Here is a 21584-nt window from a genome sequence, read left to right as displayed (position 1 = left end):
TTTTTTATCTTGTCACTTAGCAAACTCGAATGGAACATTTGACAAGTGAGCAAAGGATTTTGAGTCTTTAATCATACAAAATTTCAACCCCACCTTAACTATCAAAGAACAGTAATTGAAAGATTACTTCCTGATAAGGGCCTGCTGAGGCAACTCCTACCCCAACTCCCTTTACGTTAACACAAAAGTACATGTTGTCATCTAACCATTGAAAGTTACTTTCATTGTTGCCCCATTTCTGTTTTTATGCCGGCCATTTTGGTGTGGGAAATTGACAATTATCCCATTCTTCCACAGAGAAAGTAAAATTAGCTGCAAGAATGGTACTCTTGGTTGGATTTTCTACTTCTAGTCCTTTCTTCAATTTTGATTCTTCTTGTGCATATTGATGATACCATTGTAGTCAATTTATTTGTTCATGATTTTGATTCATCTATGGGACCATATTGTGTGAGAATGAATTGTCAGGTTGGAACCACCCACTTGAGGGTCCAAATTACAAAATGAGCATCAACATAGTCAAGAGAACAATAATAATAACAAAACATCTCTATCCAATTTTTTTTTTCTTTCATTGGAAGAGGGGCGGGGGAAGGAGAGAGGCAAGCTATCCTAATTTTAGTTATGGTTTTTTAAGGTATGAGAATGCTATCTACTTGCGTGGACACTGTATTAACGCACAGACCAATAGGAGATTGCAAGGATTCATCTTCAGCGCATGGGGTGGGCTGAGCCCATCCCTTAAGATGGTTCATCCATTGTAAGTAATACATTACATGATTGCAACAAGATATATTCTTATTCATAATGTCACATTAAGGTTGATTTTTTTTTTATTCAAAGAAAAAACAAGAGATTACACATTAAGGTTGTTTTTTATATGTACTTTTGGAATAGATTTTGGGTTTAGAATGTACTATAAAATTTGTCCGAATTTTATCTTACTAGATGCCCTTGATGCTATTATTTACATCCTTAACCATCATCCCCCTTCCCCTCAATTTGGAGTTCAATTGTTAATTATCGATCATTCCTCCTTTCAAAATACAAGTTGGATAGTGGACGTAATGCATATAAGACGCTTTGGCTTGACCAATCTATATGGTGTGTACCTTAGATAGAAAGCTGATATTTTATTATAGTTTGTCGTTATAAGAATGTGATTGATTTGTAATGATGCGTCAGGTTGACAACCGACACTTTTATAATTAATTATGATCTATCAATCACTTTGCATGAATCCTCGTGCTCGTCCTTGCTGAGAATCTACATGTAACCGACATCATTAAATTGGAATAAAGTTTTCAATATTATTATTGTTATTATTATAACGTACTCAATCTAAAACTTAATTCTTTTCTATTTTCCCGCTTCAGAATATAATCTAAATAGAGTCTATTCCAAGAATGCACACCATACATATCCTAAATGTCCTGGACATTAGATTCAATTGTACCATGTAAATTTGGTGGAACACATACTTTTATAGTCCGAGTTGATTTAGTTGAGTCAATCAACAATTAATGGATAGAATTAAAAAGTTCTCAATTATAGTTCCAGCCAGCCTTTCAGTGGACCTATTTTAACCTTTTTAAATAGTGATAAACTTTATGTGGCTGCAAAGAGATAAACTTTCCTGATCGATCACTACCATGAAAGACATCTTTAAATTGCACGTTAATTGATGTAGTCAAGTCAATCAACCATGCTTCACAATCCAATATCTTAGTTAGTGCCCCCTTTAGGCTTGTTCTCTTACCTAAGCTTGCAACCAACTAGAACTATTCATATCGCCTCAAACTCTAGTCTTAACAAGGATCAAAGCAAAGTGAAGAGTTGGATTATTGGGTGAAAAAGAAATCTCTCTCTCTCTCTCTCTCTCTCTCTCTCTCTCTCTCACACACACACATTTGGGTTCAAGCATGGAAAGAATTATTGAAGTTTTAATTTCAAACCCTAAAAATTGTGAGTTGGCCTACTGTCAGTTGCCTACTACCCCATAACTCATAAGCAAATAAGAGTATTTTTTTTTTGGCTAGACTTGCTATTGCTTTCTGGTGGGTTTATCAATTGGTTTATTTCACAATAAATTTGGTTGGCTCCTAGAATTCCACAAAGTTCACAAAAGTTAATTATCCAAAGTCCACATCCCACTGCCACAGAAAGCAACCTCTCAGCTTGTACATTTAAGGACCCTCTTTGAATTGTAACATTGTGCCATGCAAGTAGAAAGTGATATATATCTCAATACATTTATTAGTAATTAGTAGTCTAATATGATTCTGACAATCACAATATCAAGAAAAATGGAAACTGAACATCAACTTTGCCAGAGAGGAATGACAAAAACGACATCATCTTTGTTGGTCCAAAAAATCAGTGTTCAATTGGTAAGCCAACTATGATAGTGGGCTTCGGTGGATATCCTAACTTGTAAGTTCTTGATTATGGTTTCTTTAAGGTCTATTGAGAGCCATTCTGAACAGAGTGAAATGTTGAGATAAAAACTGTTTAGCCAACCCTAAAAAGTTGGGTCTTAAGTGTCTTCCATCAGAGTTGATATTTGAAAATCTGAAACTATTAATTTATGGAGATGGTGATGGTGGGGGTATGATGTCTTGGTATACTTTTCTAAAATATAATATATAGGTATTTCAGTAAATTTTCTATATAAGGTTCTTTATATTGTAGGGACGGTTCTTTCTCGGAAACTTGTCTGAAAGAGGTATGAAGACGTATGGGTATAACCCTACTTGCCATTGATAGTGAAACATATCTGATTTCACTATGTATGTAAGAAATCTTGTCAAATCACGTAAATCTTAATGTGTGACTATGTACTTATTATTTGCAATTTCCTTCTTTTTTTGCATCGTTTTAGGTCCAGATTTTCTACAGAAGCAAGAAAACTTTCTTCCTTGGAAGAAACATCTGGATGAGTCTAACGAAAAACCAAGTTGGGTTGATGCTTGGGCTCAATTGACCACCACATAATATTGAGCTCAGGGAAGGTTCATGGCCGATTGAGCTAGATTGAACAATCATGATGGCCTAGCTTAGCTTTTCTGGCATGTTTAGGTTGCAATATAAGCAGTATCTGAAGATAAAGAGATAAAAGATGAGTTATTGGCTGTTTGCTCTTTGGCCTGCATAGAAGCTAAAGGATGATAAAACACATAGATAATGCTTTGTGTACCACCTGCCAAATCATGTTTTGCTTTCAAAAATCATAAAGCAGCTAAAAGCAGGGAATCCACTAACCAAGATTAGACTCAAAACTCTATCCTTACAGCTAGGAATGTAGAGTGACTGCAAATCCTTTTTGTAGATTTGCTTTCTGAAGTTGATTTGACAATAGATAGATATTTCATCTTAGTATGCAAATACTTAAAAAAGGCGTAATTGGTGCACAAGGTTCTCGCATGTGCAAGGCTCGGGAGAGTGACGTAACCTCACTCCGAGAATGTCGAGAGATTATTTCGATCGTTTGACCCTCAATGTCGTTACATTCATACATTTACCGTTAGACCAAACATGTCACTTTTAGTATGCAAGTGGGAAGAGAGGTTGCTACCTGATTCATGCCACTTGGCATGAATCCAAATACATTTGAATGAGAAGAGGGCCCATGCATTGTCAGGTGGCCCATTTTCTGTCATTTGATTAGCATCCAAATTTTGAGCATATATCATCTTAAGATCCCCCAAACTGTATGTGGCTTCAAATAAGGTGCATCTGTAATGAAACCTATTATAGTCTCATGTAGGGCCGCAACCGGGGCGGATTGGCCTGAGTTTAATTAAACTTAGGCCCAGCCTGGGTTTCCTGGACTCAGCCCTGATAGACTTCGGTTGGGCTAGGCTTAGCCCACCTTTTGTTGTTTCTTTTTTTCTTTTTTCTTTTTTCCATAAACAGAAGAAACAAATTTTTATCCAATTAAGTATATGCTTAACGTATTAAATCAATAGTATACATAAAATATGAATTCTGATACTTAATCCATGACGCTTTTCTTTCATACACATACTGTTCTGGGCTTAGCCCCAGGCCTTAATCTGGCCTAGCCCCAACCCAGCCCCGGGCCTAGAAATCTAAGTCCTTTAATGCATCCAACCCTTCCTTATTTTTCAAACAATTACAAACAAGAAGTAGTAGGACTCAGCTCACGATTAACTCTAAGTAAATTAATATTGTTGGGATACAATGTATTGTATTTCGTTGCAATTTAATTCAAGGAGTACTGGTGCAAGCCCTCCAAATGGGTCATGAGGGCTGCAAGGGGGGCAAGAGTCCTCCTACGTAGCAAATGCACCCTCTGCTCGAATTTTTTATTTGGGACTTGTTTATTGAGAACAATTTTTTTAAAGAAAATAAATGCGGAACGATTCATGAAGATCGATAAGCATGCACGACAAACACTACAAAGACAAGTTTTAGGCACACCTGAATCCATGGCTGAAGAATAAGAACTCCTCAATTTTCTTCGTATATGCTCCTCGTACAACACGATCAATGTTGGTCTGGTCTACCCTCTTTCCTTTTTGCTTTTGGTCACTAGCCTCACTTAATGGGTCAGTGATAACTATATATAGGGGTGAGGGTAAGGACCAACCCTGCAATAAAATTAGGGTTTCCTCCCCATTAAGGAAACAATACCTTAGGTCCACACATAGTAATAAATATTTTCAAAACCGGTTTAGAATCCAATATCTCCATAGAGATCACTTACCAATAATATTGGATTATTTCTGCTTACTCCATCTTTAGTCAACACCACTAAACCGATTTTGGAAACAAATATTTGACTATGCTAGCCCACCTAATAGGAAATCTTACAATCTCCCACTTGGGTAGCATATGTCACAAGTTTTAGATTTTAAAAATTTATTTAAAACGACTCTCCGATTTAGATAAACTGAATGTGGTCACAAACAAAACAGTGTCGAATGGAATGCACCTTAAACCAAATGCCTTGGTCTGAATGAGAATTACAAACACCCAACCGTATTGATCATCACATCTAAAGCGATATGAGACCACACACGTCAAAGTGCTCATAACATCACCGACTTGGGCTGAGCAGTATGAAAGTGTGGTATGAAAATAACATGCTATAGTGATCATCATGTCTATTTCCAAATTGGTCCTGGCTCAAAAACCAAATGAGCCCTATGAGACAAATATTGAAGGTCTCATTAACTACAAGCGTCTTCCAAACGCTCAAGCTTCAATTAATGAAGTTCATTGGGACTAGGTCCGGATGTCCCACAACACTAGCACTAGACCTCAATCAAACGAGGCTTTGCTAGCGACTGGATGTGTGTGTATTGACTGGAACCTTAGATACCGAATGAGGTAAGTACACCACATATAACCTCAATTTTCTGTATGAGGCAAATAAATAAGTGTATACATATAAACAAATGGCCATAATAAAAAATGCATATATATTCTTGAGAAAAATAATAATGCATCATATGTATAAACTAAAACTGAAAGTCAAATGCGAACATATTGAGCAAAACTTCCACTAATAAAATACATCAAAAGAACTAACAAGTCCCATATTAGTGACATGCTCTTGAAAGACTTTTGGAGGCAAGCCTTAGTAAGATGATCTGCAATCATGTTTTCTGTAGCAATCTGTTCCATTGTAATCTGTGACTCTTGAACTTTCTCTTTGACAAAAAATTACTTAATGTCAATGTGTTTAGAGTCTGAAGTACTTTTACGGTTATGAAATAAACAAACTGCAGCGGAGTTGTCACAGAACATCCTCAATGGTTTAGATATAGAGTCAACAATTTGTAATAATATAGTTCTACAGAAATTTATGATTCATGAGCTTACTCCCACTGATCTTTAGATAAACCTATTCAATTCCTCCCATTTTCATAAAGAACCTTAGCTTGAACATAATTAACAACCACTGGCTTAGGAGGCTCATAAATTAAGATTAAAATTTATTATTATAATGGCCAGAGAAATATTAAAGGATTAGTTCCATTCCTTAAAATTGGAACCATTCAATCCTTTTTTTTTTTTTTAACAGAAAATAACTGAGAAGTCAAAGTTGACAAATATAATCATACATATTTACCAAAATATGCAATATGCAAGAACAGAAGGTATATTAAACTTCCCAACAATATAATTAAATCTGACTAATTGAGCTGTTAATCAGATTTATTCCAGTATTGTTTTCAATAACTGTAGGAAAACAGAAACTGGGGAAAGATCCGACGTCATCAGGGTCACACATGTGGTGGCAAGATCGCCCAACACGTAGTGAAATTTTTCACATGCAAGGCGAGATGCTCGAAACAACACCACTCTGAAAATTCCATCACCTGTGGTGGTAAGATAAGAACCTCCAAAGCTATGAAGCCCAAAATGTCACCCTCACACTATCAAGTGAAACCGACCAAATGAAGACTCACCTGTGGTGCCAAGAGTACATCATTCGCCATATAGTCTCCTTTACTGCAACCCATCTTGAATAGTCAATAGTAATTTCACAATCTCAGTAACTAGCCCACTAAGTGGAAGCGTAATCACTGAAATTATAAAAAACCTATAGACTTTAATTGCTACCAAATGCCCGTGGGTTTAGATTTTTTTTTTTTTTTGTTTTAGAACAACCAAACCGTAAAAGCAAGTACGGTTTGGCTTACTTTTGTCATTTTTTTTTTTTAAATTTAACTTTGTAAGTTTTTGTCCTTTAGTAATATATAATATATTATTTTTCTTGTTTCTTTAAAACAAAACAACTCGAGGAGAAAATTTTATTTTTTATTACTGGTGGTACAGTCGATCGATTTTTCATGAACGAGGCTCTGATACCATTGAAAGAAAATAAATGCGGAACGATTCATGAAGATCGATAAGCATGCACGACAAACACTACAAAGACAAGTTTTAGGCATACCTGAATCCATGGCTGAAGAATAAGAACTCCTCAATTTTCTTTGTATATGCTCCTCGTACAACACGATCAATGTTGGTCTGGTCTACCCTCTTTCCCTTTTGTTTTTGGTCGTTAGCCTCACTTAATGGGTCAGTGATAACTATATATAGGGGTGAGGGTAAGGACCAACCCTGCAATAAAATTAGGGTTTCCTCCTCATTAAGGAAACAATACCTCAGGTCCACACATAGTAATAAATATTTCATACCATTAAGGTGTGCTAATAGAATCCAATATCTCCATAGAAATCACTTACCAATAATATTGGATTATTTCTGCTTACTCCATCTTTAGTCAACACCACTAAACTGGTTTTGGAAACAAATATTTGACTATGCTAGCCCACCTAATAGGAAATCTTACATTTTTCACTTTTTAATATTAGAGTTTTTTTGCTATATATTTGTAGTGGGTTTACTTCCTCTGTAAACAATTTTGAGAGGTATGAGGAGGAGCATCGTAACCCTATTCTCGATTGATAGTGAAACAAGATTTTTTCTCACTGATGATGTAAGCAATCTTGTCGAACCTCGTAAATCTGTGTATATTATTTATTTTTATTTTTCATTATTTTCTACATTATTTTTAGGCTTGCTACAAATACCTCTAAAAAATAAAAAATCGAGGAATGATATGAACAAAGAGGACAGAATGAACATATAATCTAGAAAGAGAATCATATCATTCGAATGCCAATGCCACCATACCAGAAGGTATTATGTAAAAAAAAAAATTTTGGTGCCAAGCAAAGTAACAGACTAACGATTTGTATCATCTTTAGGAGCTAGCTGCAGTATATCACAGAAAAGCCCAATCCAATTAACATAGAAACACAAGCATCATGTTCTCAGGTGGAGTATGCCTCATAAAATATGCCATATAGAACAAGTTTCCGTGTACCAGCCAATCAAAATTACTAAAACTAGGTATTAAGAAACTGAGATCATGTGCCTCTTACATGTTGAAAGAGATTCAATTCAAGCAAAAGATTCCTATGCCCCAGCAAAGTCACAGAGGCGATACTCTTCCTATTCTATCCAATAAAAATTTAGCCAACTCAATGGTGAAAATTCCTCTGTGAATCTATTCCAAGACTAAATCATCGAAAGTAGTAGTAAAAGGCTTCTGATGGTTGGTCCAAAAAGTATTCACTACGCACACATGCAGACCAATTGATTGACGAAGAAGAATAGTTGTTGATGCTACAAACTGATACTCCAGAGATCAGAGGATTCCGAGAACCATAGAATTGTACTAGCCCAAGTTGGATGGAGTAGACAATTTCATTTTTGAAAGAAGGAAAAAAAAACCATTCCAAAACCGTGCTTGTGTTTTTTATTGGTCTAGCAGCATGCCCAACTCTCTCCCATAAATTCAATTTGTTTTAAATTCATTTAAAACCAACAAATGTGATTAGAACGATAAATAGTATGACCCTTGACAACTATTGCAGTAGTCAAGAGCAAAGTGCCAACTTTGTAATATTGAATCTGAAATTCTTATAAAAATACATTCAAAAGTTTTCTTTGTCATCCAAATAGAAGGAGAAGAGAGACCCATACATGAATTGTTCATTGCCTACCACAAAACCAAAACCAGCCGCCATCCACATGGCTTGAGAGAAGATACAATTGAGAGGGAAATAGGCAACTGTTATTGAAATGAAAACCCAAACTATTAACGGATCTGACCCTTGTTCATAGGGCCTAAGGATCAAAGAGTAATCCCACGGCTAGGATGACCTTGGGATCACGGCTAGGATGACCCGGGCATGCATCCCAAGGTCACCCCTAGCCGTGGGATCACTACCAAATCCTTGGCCTCTATGGAAAGGAATCCTATCCCTTCCCTAACAACCCCATGGAATTTTTTGAGTGCTAGCGGCAAATTTTCATCCAAATTGGATGAAGAGAGGAATTCCCCACTCCACAGAAGGAAATATGGCTATGTTTGGAAGTTGTTTGGAAGTTAAGAAAAAGAAAAAAGGAAAAAAAAAATTTACAAACTGCAAGTAGGAGAGAAAATGATCCAATGGAATTCAGAATGTGCATGGCCCAAGATCAACTACATAGTTCTCAGCGCTTAGCCTAGCTGATTTGTCATCACTGTCGCTAAGCCAGAAAGATTCCAATCCAACGGGTTGAACACATGAACAACATTATATTAGGGGGTACTACTGCCCGCACAAGCCGGAACACGAAAGGCTCCCAGTCCGACTGACCCACACGGGAAGGAAAAGACTTCAGTATATATCAGAAACGTTTTCCCGCCATTTCATTACCATTTGTCACTCCCTTTCCGCAGAAACTTTGGCTCTCTTCATTCATCCTAATGTCGTACGAACCTAGGGTTTCACAGAGATCTTAGATTTCCATCAACGAAGCATCTTCAATGGAGCCTTCTGCTAAACGCATCAAACTCAACAGGTATGAACATCTATCCGTTAGCATCCGGAAAGGAAAATAGAACCTAACTTTTTTGTGTCTTCTTTGGTGGGTTTGTGGAATTTGTTCTCCACATATACATTAGGGTTTGATAATGTCACTTCAAAAGATTTTTTTGACCTTTTATTTTGTTGCAAGAGCATCTTGGAGCGCTGTCCTTTTAATTTCTCTCTCTTCTCTGGGTTTAAATGTGAAATTTTGACCATCGTTTGCTGGATTCTTCAGAGGTCAGGATGATTACTTGCCGGGAAACATTATCGAGATCGAGCTTTGTAATTTCATGACATTTGATGAACTGATAATCAAACCTGGTTCGCGTCTCAACCTAGTAGTGGGACCCAATGGATCGGGGAAAAGTTCTGTGGTCTGCGCGATCGCCCTTGGTCTTGGTGGCGAGCCTCAGGTTGGAACACTGATGTCCTTAATTGCAATTATTCTGTGTTTAGGGCTGTAACTAAGTTGAAACTTTGCATCTTTGCGCAGCTACTTGGAAGGGCTTCTAGTGTTGGTGCATATGTGAAACGCGGAGAGGATTCTGGTTATATTAGGATTTCTTTGAGAGGTGATGCTTCCGAGGAGCAGATTAGTATCAAACGAAAGATAGACAAGCATAACAAGTCTGAGTGGATGTTGAATGGTATGATATGTCACCCGCAATGTTGGGCTTATCCTTTTGTGTTCAAGGACTAAACTTTTGGATGAACTATTGTTTTCTGCAACTGGATGCTGCAAATGTGGCATTCTCTCTAGACATAAGTTAAGAGTGAAAGGAAGTGATCCCAAAGGAAAAAAAGAAAGGAAGTACCATGAGATAAAATTGGCATTCTATCTGAATAAGAAGGGGTGAACAATGGGAGGACCAACACTTCTTAAAAGCCAGAGCATTAGAAATTACAGTTACCATCTTTATGAATAAGCCTGTATGAGAAGCATACTCTAGGCTAAGCATATTAATAATCTCATTGAACTTTCTATTACTTTGCCATTGCAGCACCAGATTTCATTGATTGATTTCTGTTGACTTTCAAGATATGACCAGCATTCACTATTTTGCATTGCACAGTTTTGGTGTCCATCAAATCATAAAATGTGTACTAGAGAAATGAAAAATCCATAAACTAAATCTTCATTTAAAATCTAAATGCCTTTTCAGAAAAATAAAAATCTGTCGCATCTTCCAACCAATGTTCAAAACTTTGATTTTGACCCTGGTTGAAGCTGAAATGTTTCGTGAAATGGGAAAATTTTGGTTGAAATATTGTACATTTTCAGCCAAAAAAAAAAAAAAATTTTTTATGTATTTCAGTGGTCCAATAGTTGGTTTTTCACCTGAAACTTTGTGGTTAGTGTAATTAACCATGGTTACACATCTAAACCACTAGCTTGAAAAACAAAACACATTAAAGTAGTAGTTTGTCTTTGGAATTTGGATCTAGGTTGCTACTATACGCTATGGCATATACCCTTTGTCTTATATAACCTATTTTTCACAACATGCAAGAAAAGCAACTGAAATATGTTTTAAGAATGAGGAAAAACCATTTAATGTAGAAAATAAGTACAATTGTATAAGCATAACTATTGACACACCTATGTGTACGTCAGTACCACAGAGTTTCAAAGAGGCTTAAAAACACTTGAAGATTATCACTGTTGACATACTGTTTCTTCGACTGTATCATAAATGAAGAAACACTCAAAGTCCACCACAATGCCCTATAAATGTTTTCGTCAATGTACTCGAGGTAACCCAACCTAGGACATAGATCACTAGGCTAGGAAGATGAAACAATTGTTTTCCTATTGCAGCTACTTGGTGAACTGGGCTGATGTGGTTAGGGGGCGGAGTAGTCCTCGAGCTCCTCTTTGATGGGGCAAATAGACATTCATGAGCTCATATGCAGTGGCCCCCTTCATTCATGGGCTGAACTTTCCTACAATGTCTAATATGTTTTGGTAGTATGGTCTCTCCCCTAGGATACTATGGCAAAAGAACCACTTGAACATGGCGTCACCCATTGCGCTTCTAGTCAAACCACATGTGCTTCAACCTACTCTGCTAGTATCTTGTGTCCCGAGGATGGCAAGATCCTGCTCAATTATGCCAATGACATCGTCTAATATGGGTCCTCTGATACTCTGTGATTACTGGTAGGGAATTTTCGTTTGCTTATGGCTGATTGCTTATACTTCTTCCTCTCTCCCATCTCTAGCCTATGTAGAACCACTACCACTAGCTTATGGTGTAATTGGTCTAGAGGATCCAACTCCTCCCCTGGAATCTCTTGCTTAATCTTGCTCTACCAATGGTAACTTGGTTCCCTACCATAGCAATCTGTATTTATCTTGCCTCTGCTTCTGTCTGCACATCTATAGGCATCTCCTAATATCATATACATCCCCTGGTGCTGGGTTTTACCTTAAGCACTGCTTCCTCAAACTCCTCCTTGGCCTCATGCTTGTCCAACTTCTTTTGTCTTCTCCCTTTATGAGGACAACCATGACCTTCTGAGCATCACTAGGGACCCTAGGACATTTAGTCACATCTTTATAACCACTTTCCAAATGCCACTTTGGTCCTGTGGCCTCACCTCCCATATTCTTCTTCCCTTAATAAGTGCATTGTGACTTTGTTTCGTTGTTACCAATGCCTCCATCAATATCTCCCCCCCTAAGCAGCCATTGTGCGACCTTTTTACATCATTGCAACAATAACGCACACATTATTAACTTTTCTACATCAATTTAGAATTCTAGAACACCAATAAAACTATTTCTCAAATTTTCCTCCAAGTTTTATATTTTTCCTAATTATAACAAAAATAACAATTTAACCTTTTCCTAGCTAAATGGGGTCGGCTACATGGATCCATGATAGGGTAAAATATTAATAAAAAGTAAAAAAGAAAGGAACACAACAACACCTTAGTAAAATCCCACCTAAATGGGGTTGGCTACATGAATCCTTTCCCTCCAAACAACTTTATTCGAGGTCATACTAGGGTCAAGACCTATAGTATGCATGTCTTTTGTCACTATTTCTCCTATGATCATTTTAGGCTTGCCCCTTGCTCTTTTAGATTCTTCCATTTGAATTCGATCACTCCTCCTAACTAGTGCATCCCAAGGCCTTTGTTGAACATAGCCTTGCCACCTCAAATGACTTTCTCAGAGCTTGTCCTGAATTGCGGCAATTCCCAAATCAGCTCTAATATAGTCATTCCTTTATCCTATCTAGTTTTGTTGCACATCCCTCTCAACATCCTTATCTCCGCTACACTTAGTTAATCAATATTATGCTTCTTAACTGTCCAACATTCCGCCCCATACATCGTAGTCGGTCTTACGACTGTCCTATAGAATTTTCTGTTAAGCTTTACTGGGGTACGTCAGTCACACAACACTTTGGACAACCTCTCCACTTCATCCATCCCACTTTAATTCTTTGAGAAACAAATCATCCTCTATATCACCTTCTGGTATCTCTGTCTTCAAGTTTCACCATTTTGTTATCCATCTTAGTGTACCTAAAGCTTTACACACCATATACTCCGTTTTTGTTCTACTTATCTTAAAACCTTTTGATTCCGAGGTTGATCTCTATAACTCTAACTTTACGTAAATACCTGTTATTCTCTCATCCACCAAAATAATATCATTACCAAAAAACATCCATAGAACCTCATTTCTCCTAATCACCTAATTGAGAAAAAGTAATTAAGGAACAACATAATCATAATGGGAAAAAAACAACACAATCATAATGGGAAAAGAATGCTCCTTGGTTGCTTGTCCCCTACGCCAATGTTGGGGCCAGTGAGGGGGTGCATATAGGCATCTGTAGAATTAGGGAAATATGGACTTGTTGCCTAATGGGCACGGTCCTTCCTTTATTTAATGCAACAATAGTAGTCCTAATCCTTACAGGAGTAGTAGTCCTAATCATTTCATGAGTAGTAGTCCTAATTACATTATTCAACACTTCTCCTCAAGTTGGTGCATGGATATCACGCATACTCAACTTGGTCAAAATAAAATAAAAAGATTTACTACTAGGTCCTTTTTTGAGAACATCGGCTAACTGATCTTCACTTCACACAAAAGGAATACAGATTAGTCCTTGCTCTAACTTCTCTTTGATGAAATGCCTATCGATCTTGCTATGCTTAGTATGATCATGCTGAACAGTGTTGTGTGCAATGATGGCTGATTTATTATCACAATATAGCAACATCGGCACCTGAATGGACATACCCAGGTCATGAAGAAGACCCTGCAACCAAAGTAGCTCGCAAATCCCATGTGCCATAACTTGGAAGTCAGCTTTTGCACTTGATCTAGCCACAACTGGCTGCTTCTTACTGTGCCACATAACTAAGTTGCCACTAATAAATGTACAGTAGCCAGTAGTAGAGTGACGATTGTCTGGAGAGCCTGTCCAATCAGCATCAGTGTATGCCTCAATCCTCATGTGATTTGTAGGAGAGAATAAAGTTCCGTTTCCTAGTGCTGTCTTCAAGTACCTAAGAATCCGGTTTACAACATATGTGATGAATAGGGATCATGCATGTACTGACTCACCAAACTTATTGCATGAGTTATGTCTGGTCTTGTATGGATAGATATATGAGTCTTCCGACCAATCTTTGATACCGACCCTTATCAATATGTTCACCTTCCTTGCTTCTGAGATGAGAGTTAGCTTCAATAGGAGTATCCAAGGGTTTACACCCTAACATACTAGTCCCTGAGAGGAGGTTCAAGGTATATTTTCTCTAGGAGAGAACAATACTTTTGGTTGAATGTGCCACCTCAATGCTAAGAAAGTATTTCAGTCTTCCCAGGTCCTTGATCTCAAACTCCTTGCCAAGATAGGCCTTGAGCTTAGAGATTTCACTTGTATTATTGCCAGTAACAACAATATCATCGACATAGACTATCAATATAGTAATCCGATCACCCACCTTTTTAATAAACAGTGTATGATTAGCAGTACTTTGTGTAAAGCCAACAATTATCATGGCCTTGTGAAAACGTCCAAACCATGCCCTGGGAGATTGCTTCAATACATATAGAGCTCTCTTTCAGTTTACATACCTTGCCTTGTGTTTCTGAGCTAGAGTATCCAGGTGGAATGTCCATATACATTTCTTCAGTCAGCTCTCCATGAAGAAAGGCGCTTTTGCCATCCAATTGTTGTAGCTCCCATCCTTGGCTCATTGCACAGGAGATGATAACTTGGATTGTATTCATTTTTGCTATAGGTGCAAGGCCTCCTGGTAGTCAATCCCATAAGTTTGAGTAAAGCCCTTTCCACTAGTCTTGCCTTGTATCAATCCATAGTCCCATCAACATTATGTTTGACCGTGAACACCCATTTGCAGCCAACTGGTCGCTTTTGCAAGGGAAGAACAGCCAGATCCCATGTGTTATTCTTGCGAAGAGCTTTCGTCTCCTCATTCATCGCCTCCTTCCATTTAGGTTCTATATTTGCCTCCTGACAGGTTTTAAGAATAGAAACAGAGGACAAGGAGGACATAAATGCAAGATATGATGGGGAGAGAGCATTATATGACACCAAGTTAGAAGTAGGATGCTGAGTACAAGTCTGATTGCCTTTTTTACGAGCAATAGGAGCATCAAGAGACTGATCAAAAGTGCGAGAAAGGTTATACCTGGAAGAGAAGACTTGGGATTCGGAAGCAATGGAGTGGATGGTTGCAGGTTTGGGTCTGGTTGCAGTGAAGAAGGTGATGGGTTTCAGAGATGAGATGGGTCGCAGCAGCATCGTGGGTCTGCAGCAAGGGTCGCAGATTGGTTTTGTTGTAGGAAGATGGGTCGCAGCAGGGGTTTGCAGCGATGGAGGTGTGGGTTTGGTTTCAGCAGTGGTAATCCTAAACCTTGGTAGGAGGAAGAAGAATAGAATGGACTGGGGTTTGGGTTTCAGGTTTGGTGATCAGATCTACTCTGATACCATGTAGAATTAGGGAAATATGGACTTGTTGCCTAATGGGCACAATCCTTCCTTTATTTATAGCAACAATAGTTGTTCTGATCCTTACATATGTAGTAGTCCCAATCCTTTCGTGAGTAGTAGTCTAATTACATTATTCAACGGCATCAAAGGGGTGTGGGGGCGTCATTTTGCTGTCCTCTGTGTCTAGGCGCAGGGGCGGCGCAACTAGGGACCCTTCTTTCTCCCTAATAGTTTTTAGTTCAAAATACATCAACAATATTTTCACTAAGTTTCCGGATTTTGAAATCAAATCAGAATAGTTTCCATATTTTTCGTAATTTTGGATTTTTTAAAATAAAAAAATATTTTTTACAAAAAAAATTAATGTTGAGATCGGCCAACATTGCCCAACATAAAAAATTGAAGGCGTACCATTGTATATCTACCTTATTTTTTTCATAATTTAATTTCGGGAAAAAAAGCTGTTTGCCTTCAAATTTGAATCTTGTGCGATTCTTCACTCAAATCCAACAATTGATAGTTATAGATGCTCTAAAGTAGTTTACACTGTTGTGATCCTCCAAGAGATTGAAGGTTATTTTGGGTAGTTTTATGGGGGTTTCCTTGGGTTTCTATCGCAATAGTGTAATGCTTTAGTCGAAATTTTGGAATGTATCTCCCAAATGAACATTTTGGTTGAAATTTCGAATGAAATTCTGTATTCTTATAGAGTTGCACCTCATTTTGTTTTGACCTCTGTGAAAACCGAAGTTAGTCATTGAAATTTTGTTGTTTCGACCGAAATTTCGAACATTGTTTACAGCATGGTTTTGGTGAAATGATTTTGCCCAGTTTACTAAAAAGTAAAGGGATTATGAATGTATTTCATATTGAAGTTAAAGCCTTTATCAATTCGAAGGTAAGAAAACCTTAAATTGTGTCTTCATGTCTCTAAAAAACTTCTCTCCCACCAGGTTTATAATAGATCCTTTGTGCTTTTGTTTCTCCTCAGGTTTTTGGAAGTGATTGGGGAGTTATTTTGGAGATTTGACACTTTGCTTTCTGCATACATTTTTGGATTACTTTTGTATGCACTGTTTATAGCCTGCACAGTTTATTTTCGTTCTCTTGGATCTGTATTTTTTTATATATCTTATACTAAGTAATGATTTTTATTGGTCATAAGTTATAAAAATGGTGTTTCTTCAGCAAATTGCTGATTTTCAACTCAAGAAAGGTAATGCATGCATGGAGCTGCATGTGCATGTTTTTAACAAATTTGAGTCATTATGTGGATTATTTCTTTCACTTTAATTTGGAGTTTTTGGACATATTTTTGTAAGGTTGAATTTCTTCGATATTGTGTGATTTTGGTGCTCTATGAAATTTTGTTTGTTATCTTCCCAACAAGACCATAATCTTGGCATTGTGAGCTGATTTGGATAAATTTTGATTAATTTACTGGCAGAATTTTAGGGTTTTGTTTATGAGTTTGATTTGAATTCTATTTCTTAAGTTACTATATTTTGTTTGATTGTTTGGGAAAGTGATTAAGCACACATAGTATTTATTAGAATTGTAAATATGATGAAGATGGCATGTTTAAGTCTTAGGTTATTAGAAATCTGTGTTAGAGATTGGTTTTTAGTAGTGGTGCGATGTGATTGCTTTTGTTGAACTTCATTTGGTTTGCGAGTTGTCTGTTTTTAGCTGGGTGGACTTTTATTTAGAAATTGTCCTTGGCTTGGCCTTTGATTTTACATGTGAATTATGGTTTCTTTTAGATGTTAGGAAAAATTTATAAATAGCTCTCTTACCATTCAGTGGAGGCTAATTAGAGGAGGGGGTTTGTGAAGTTTTCTAGGATTTGAGACCAGAAAGGTGAGGTAAGGCAAATGCAGTTGCCTCAAGCTTCAGGGCTTAAATTCATGCCTTTGAATCTATATATTTTGTACTTTCTCAGAGGCTTTAGTGGAGGATCATATTCTCTCACTCAAATTTTAGTTTTTCTGGGTGATTGTTTATTCAAGTATTATCATTCTTTATCCGATTGTATTTGGGTGTGCTAGCAAGGGAGACAGCTTTAGCAAATTGAAACGGGGTTATTGCTACTCTTCTTGTTGGTGTCCTTGTATTTCTTCTGTCTAGTTCAAGTTTTTCCTCTCACTGAACCTTATGTAAGATGTAGCTTATCCTTATATATCTCTTCTCTACTTATTATCACTTTCAGTTTTAATTTTTCTTAGTGAATTTGCTTTTTGCTCTTTGGGAAATTCCAACTACTTGGAGGGAAAAGAAAGTACAGAAAGCAGATAAGGGTTCAATTATTATTCAACTTAAATTTGGCTGCTCATACATGGTTTAAGTTTTTTTCGTTTTACTAAATATTTTGCGTTTTTCATTTTGTTTGAAGAGGTTTTAAAAGAAGGAATCATAAGTGTAAACTGATTTTAACTTTTATATATTACGTGGTTTGCCATTTCAGGCAAAGTAGTGCCAAAAAAGGATGTAGTCGAAATAATTCAAGGGTTCAATATCCAAGTCAACAATTTGACACAGGTAAATTACTATTTTTTTTCCTGCAAAGGTTCTGTTTTTTTACCTTTTGTCAAAAAAGAAAGAAACAGATCCTTTCTTCCAAATGGTAAAACTCCAGTTAGTTAGAACTTCCAGCTTGGAGTTGCTGACTAACAATAATATGTGCATAAAACATTGCTGCTTAATATATTTATATGTTTTGATATTCTTAGTTCTATGGATTACCACACAGTGTTGCATGCTATTGACGTGGAGTCAAATAGTTGTTGCATCATGGGACTAACGTATGCAGCATACTTCTCACTTTTTGTGTGATCATATTTTTAATCATTTCTACTTCTAGCTAAAGAGTGTTTTTCACTGTGGAGAAAGAGAAGGTGGTTCCAATGGCAAGGGGGGAGAAAGAGAAGGTGCAACGTCGATGGAGAGAGGGTTGCATCATCAAGAAGATTGAACAGCTTAGATGAAAAAAAAAGAGGTATCCAACAGCCAATGAGGTGCTAGCATGGGATAGTGTGGGAGATTCCATCCTACCCTGTCGGTTGAGAGAACCTTTTCCCAACAGCCATATAGTTATTTCTTATTTTTTCCTAATCCATTTTTTTTTTCATTAATTAAAAATAAGATTATAATTTTATTTTTTGAAATTATAATACCATAATGTATAAAAAATAATAATGCAATGAGACATTAATCATTATCTTCACTTGTAAATATAGTGACATTACTGATGTAGGGCATCCATCTGATCCGGCAACCGGCCTCTGAAAGAGGTCTGACCCTTGCTTCTCCAGGTACTCTTGAAAGGGTGGCCAGCCCAAGTCCGGGATCAGCCCCACTGCCTAACCTTCTCATCATATAGCAGTCAAATTCTGGCCAGCAGAGTCCATCTTCTAGCAATTTCTTTTATGCCTTTTCATCTTCTTGCATTTTCTTCTAGCAATTTTCTATGTTTTGGAAACAGTTTTCTATGTTTTGGAATTCTAAGAGTCTCTTTAATGTTATTGTGCTGTACTCTAGATTTCCATCTCTGCATAATGCAAATCCTAGCTGCTCTCGAAGGCAACCAACGAATTTTCAAGCATACTATTTGAGTATTTATTGTGTGGGGCAATGGGCTTTAGGTGAGACTCCTAAAGTGGGGCACTAGTGGGATTCTAGCTTGCCAAAGTTATCTTACTATCTTCAACATTCAGGCATCATCGTCTGTCACCATTTGCATTATTACCACCCTCATTCTTCAAACACCAAAACAGCAGGATCAGAATTGAGCCAAATCTTAAGCACTTTCCCCTATTCTCTACCAGCTTTCGGATTGGTGTGTTAGACCTTTAGGTCGATACCAAAAACTTTCATAAATTTTAAAGATTTTTCAAATTAAAACGTAGTGTTTCTTGCAACATATATATATATATATATAATTTTTTTTTTTTAGGGTTGTTACTTAGGGTCCGTTTTGATAACGTTTCCAGATACATGTTTTTTCCATTTTTCTTTGTCGAGAAATGGAAAAAGGGCCCCAAAACTGTTTGACAAACCTTTATCATTTCACCCGTTTCTTGAAATGTAATTGAAATTTATGTCAATTTTTTGTTCTAGAAACAAGATTGGAGAAACAAGTATGAGGTATTTCTTTGTTTCTAGAAACAAGTGAGTGGGGAAATTAAAGAAAACCCGACGATTTTACTTGACCTACCCCAAAACCCTCGAGGATGAAACTCATTGTTCCAAATTGATAGATTGTCTGCCAAGCTCATCCCATCTCCACCCTGCTCCCTTGAAGGTGCTCCGTCATCTTGCATCTTCAACAACTTGAAAGAATCTCACCAGAAAACAAAGAAGAAATAGTCTAGAACATCTTCCCCTGAAATTGGATTCAAAGAAACTACCCCACTCCAGAAAAAATCACAATCGTGGGAAAGGAATTTGATGGAGACAGTAAAGAATCTCTTCCCAAGCGTCCTTAGCTTTGTTCATGGCCGGACTCTTCTCAGCTCACTTTCAGAGGAACCCCATGAACCCTTATCTGACCGAATGGGTCCTTTGACCATCACTGTGGTCGTTGGCCAAGAATTCGGTTCTTCGATTGGCCTTGGACTGTGATTGCTTGCCTTCAGTTGTGTTCTGGGGACCCCCTGGCACTGGTAAGACTTCAATCACCAAGGCCATTGCCAATTCGGCTTCTGATTCGTATCGTTCCGTTTCTCTATCGGCTGTAACTGCTGGGATTAAGGATGTTAGGGATGCCATTGAGGATGCTAGGAAAATGAAGCAGAACAAGAACAAAAGAACGGTTTTGCTAGTTGATGAGGGTCATAGGTTTAATAAATCTCAGCAAAACTCGTTCTTGCCTCTGACTGAAGATGGGTGTTGTGTTTATGGCTGCAACTACTGAGAACCCATCGTTTCACCTATTTAAACTGTTGCTGTCAAGGTGTAGGGTTCTTGCTGTTAGTCCCCTGCAGCCCAACGACATTGGTAAGTTGCTTAAGCGAGCAGCTGATGATGCTGAGAAGGGTTTGTCATGAAGAGTTGGGGTTCATGTCAAGGTGGATAGTGAAGCCATTGATTTTCTCTCAATTAATTGTGATGGAGATGCTTGGGTTTCTTTGAATGCCTTGGAGATATCTGCTACATTTGCTGCAACTCGAATTCGAAGAGAACCCTATCAACAAGTCCCTGTCAGTGATGCTTCACCTTCAACTTCTCAGTTTAAGATGTTTGAGATTCCATCTTCAAGTGCATCTGTTCCAGCCAGTTACAGTAAAAATGCTAAATTTTCAGGTAATGAGGAACTGGGATTGGTTCAGATGTAGCCATTGTCACTATTGATGATGCAAAAGAAGCTTTCCAGTGTAAGCACCTGGCTTATGACAGGGCAGGGGAAGAACATTATAATCTGAACATGTCTGCAAGAATGGGGAGAGGAAGATGCTCAAACACCAAGGGCCCGTTTGATAACGTTTTTGCCGTTTCTGTTTCAAGAAACGGCAGAAACATAAATTTCTGTTTCTAGAAACAGAAATGGAATTGAAGGTGTTTGATAAGTCATGTTTCTAGAAGTCGATAGTAACCAGCGAAAGAATGGCCACGAGTCGTTTGCAGAAACGGCTCTACTTGTTTCGCCTAGGTCGTTTCTTGAACCATAAATAGGTAGAAATTTCAATTTCTATTTCTGAAAACCAGTGAAACGAAACAGTTTTATCAAACGCTTTTTGTTCCGTTTTTGCCGTGTCCAGAAACGGCAGAAACGTGTCTCTTGAAACGTTATCAAATGGGCCCCAATATCTGCAAGAAACATTTCCAGAAAGAGGTTTATCAAACACTTTATTTTCCAAAAAAAAGAAAAAAGAAAAATCTGCTTTTTCTATCCACAGAAACAACAGAAACGTTATCAAACAGGCCCTTAGTGTTTGGAGCTCAACATAACATATGTTAGACATCATTGGCTGATCTACGGCCTCATAGAGTCAGGTTTTATTTTTGCTGAAAGCTAATTATTTTAATCTCTACATTTTAAAATTTATTTTGAGAACTTACAGAAAATTCAGAAAAATATAGAAAAATTTTTTTCTATGGAAAATAAATTCTGGTTGTGTGAAGTCATGGATTGGGTTACAGTACGGTGTGACACATAAAAAGTGAAGGCCAACCACCAAGTATTTATCCTATTTTTTGC

At 37.4% G+C, this 21584-nt stretch overlaps 1 protein-coding gene across 3 annotated transcripts in view; it reads left to right on the top strand.

Annotated features, from left to right (window-relative positions):
* Positions 1-9192: 9192 nt before the first annotated feature.
* Positions 9193-21584, top strand: part of LOC122063505 (structural maintenance of chromosomes protein 5) — a 58789-nt gene continuing 46397 nt past the window's right edge. The window contains exons 1-4 of one of the 3 annotated variants that reach the window (XR_006135360.1): positions 9193-9393; positions 9637-9814; positions 9895-10048; positions 17853-17926. Coding sequence is in view for 2 of the 3 variants with exons in the window: in XM_042627202.1 (XP_042483136.1) it covers positions 9359-9393; positions 9637-9814; positions 9895-10048; positions 17853-17926 (441 nt within the window). In the remaining variant the exon portion in view is untranslated. The remainder of the gene's footprint in view (positions 9394-9636; positions 9815-9894; positions 10049-17852; positions 17927-21584) is intronic. The other 2 variants (XM_042627202.1, XM_042627201.1) reach the window with 2 other exon arrangements.

This window comes from Macadamia integrifolia, unplaced genomic scaffold, assembly GCF_013358625.1.
Source record: "Macadamia integrifolia cultivar HAES 741 unplaced genomic scaffold, SCU_Mint_v3 scaffold1342, whole genome shotgun sequence".
Taxonomy (NCBI): domain Eukaryota; kingdom Viridiplantae; phylum Streptophyta; class Magnoliopsida; order Proteales; family Proteaceae; genus Macadamia; species Macadamia integrifolia.
Note: the sequence above shows the minus strand (reverse complement) of the source record. Positions and strands in the feature narration are given on the sequence as shown.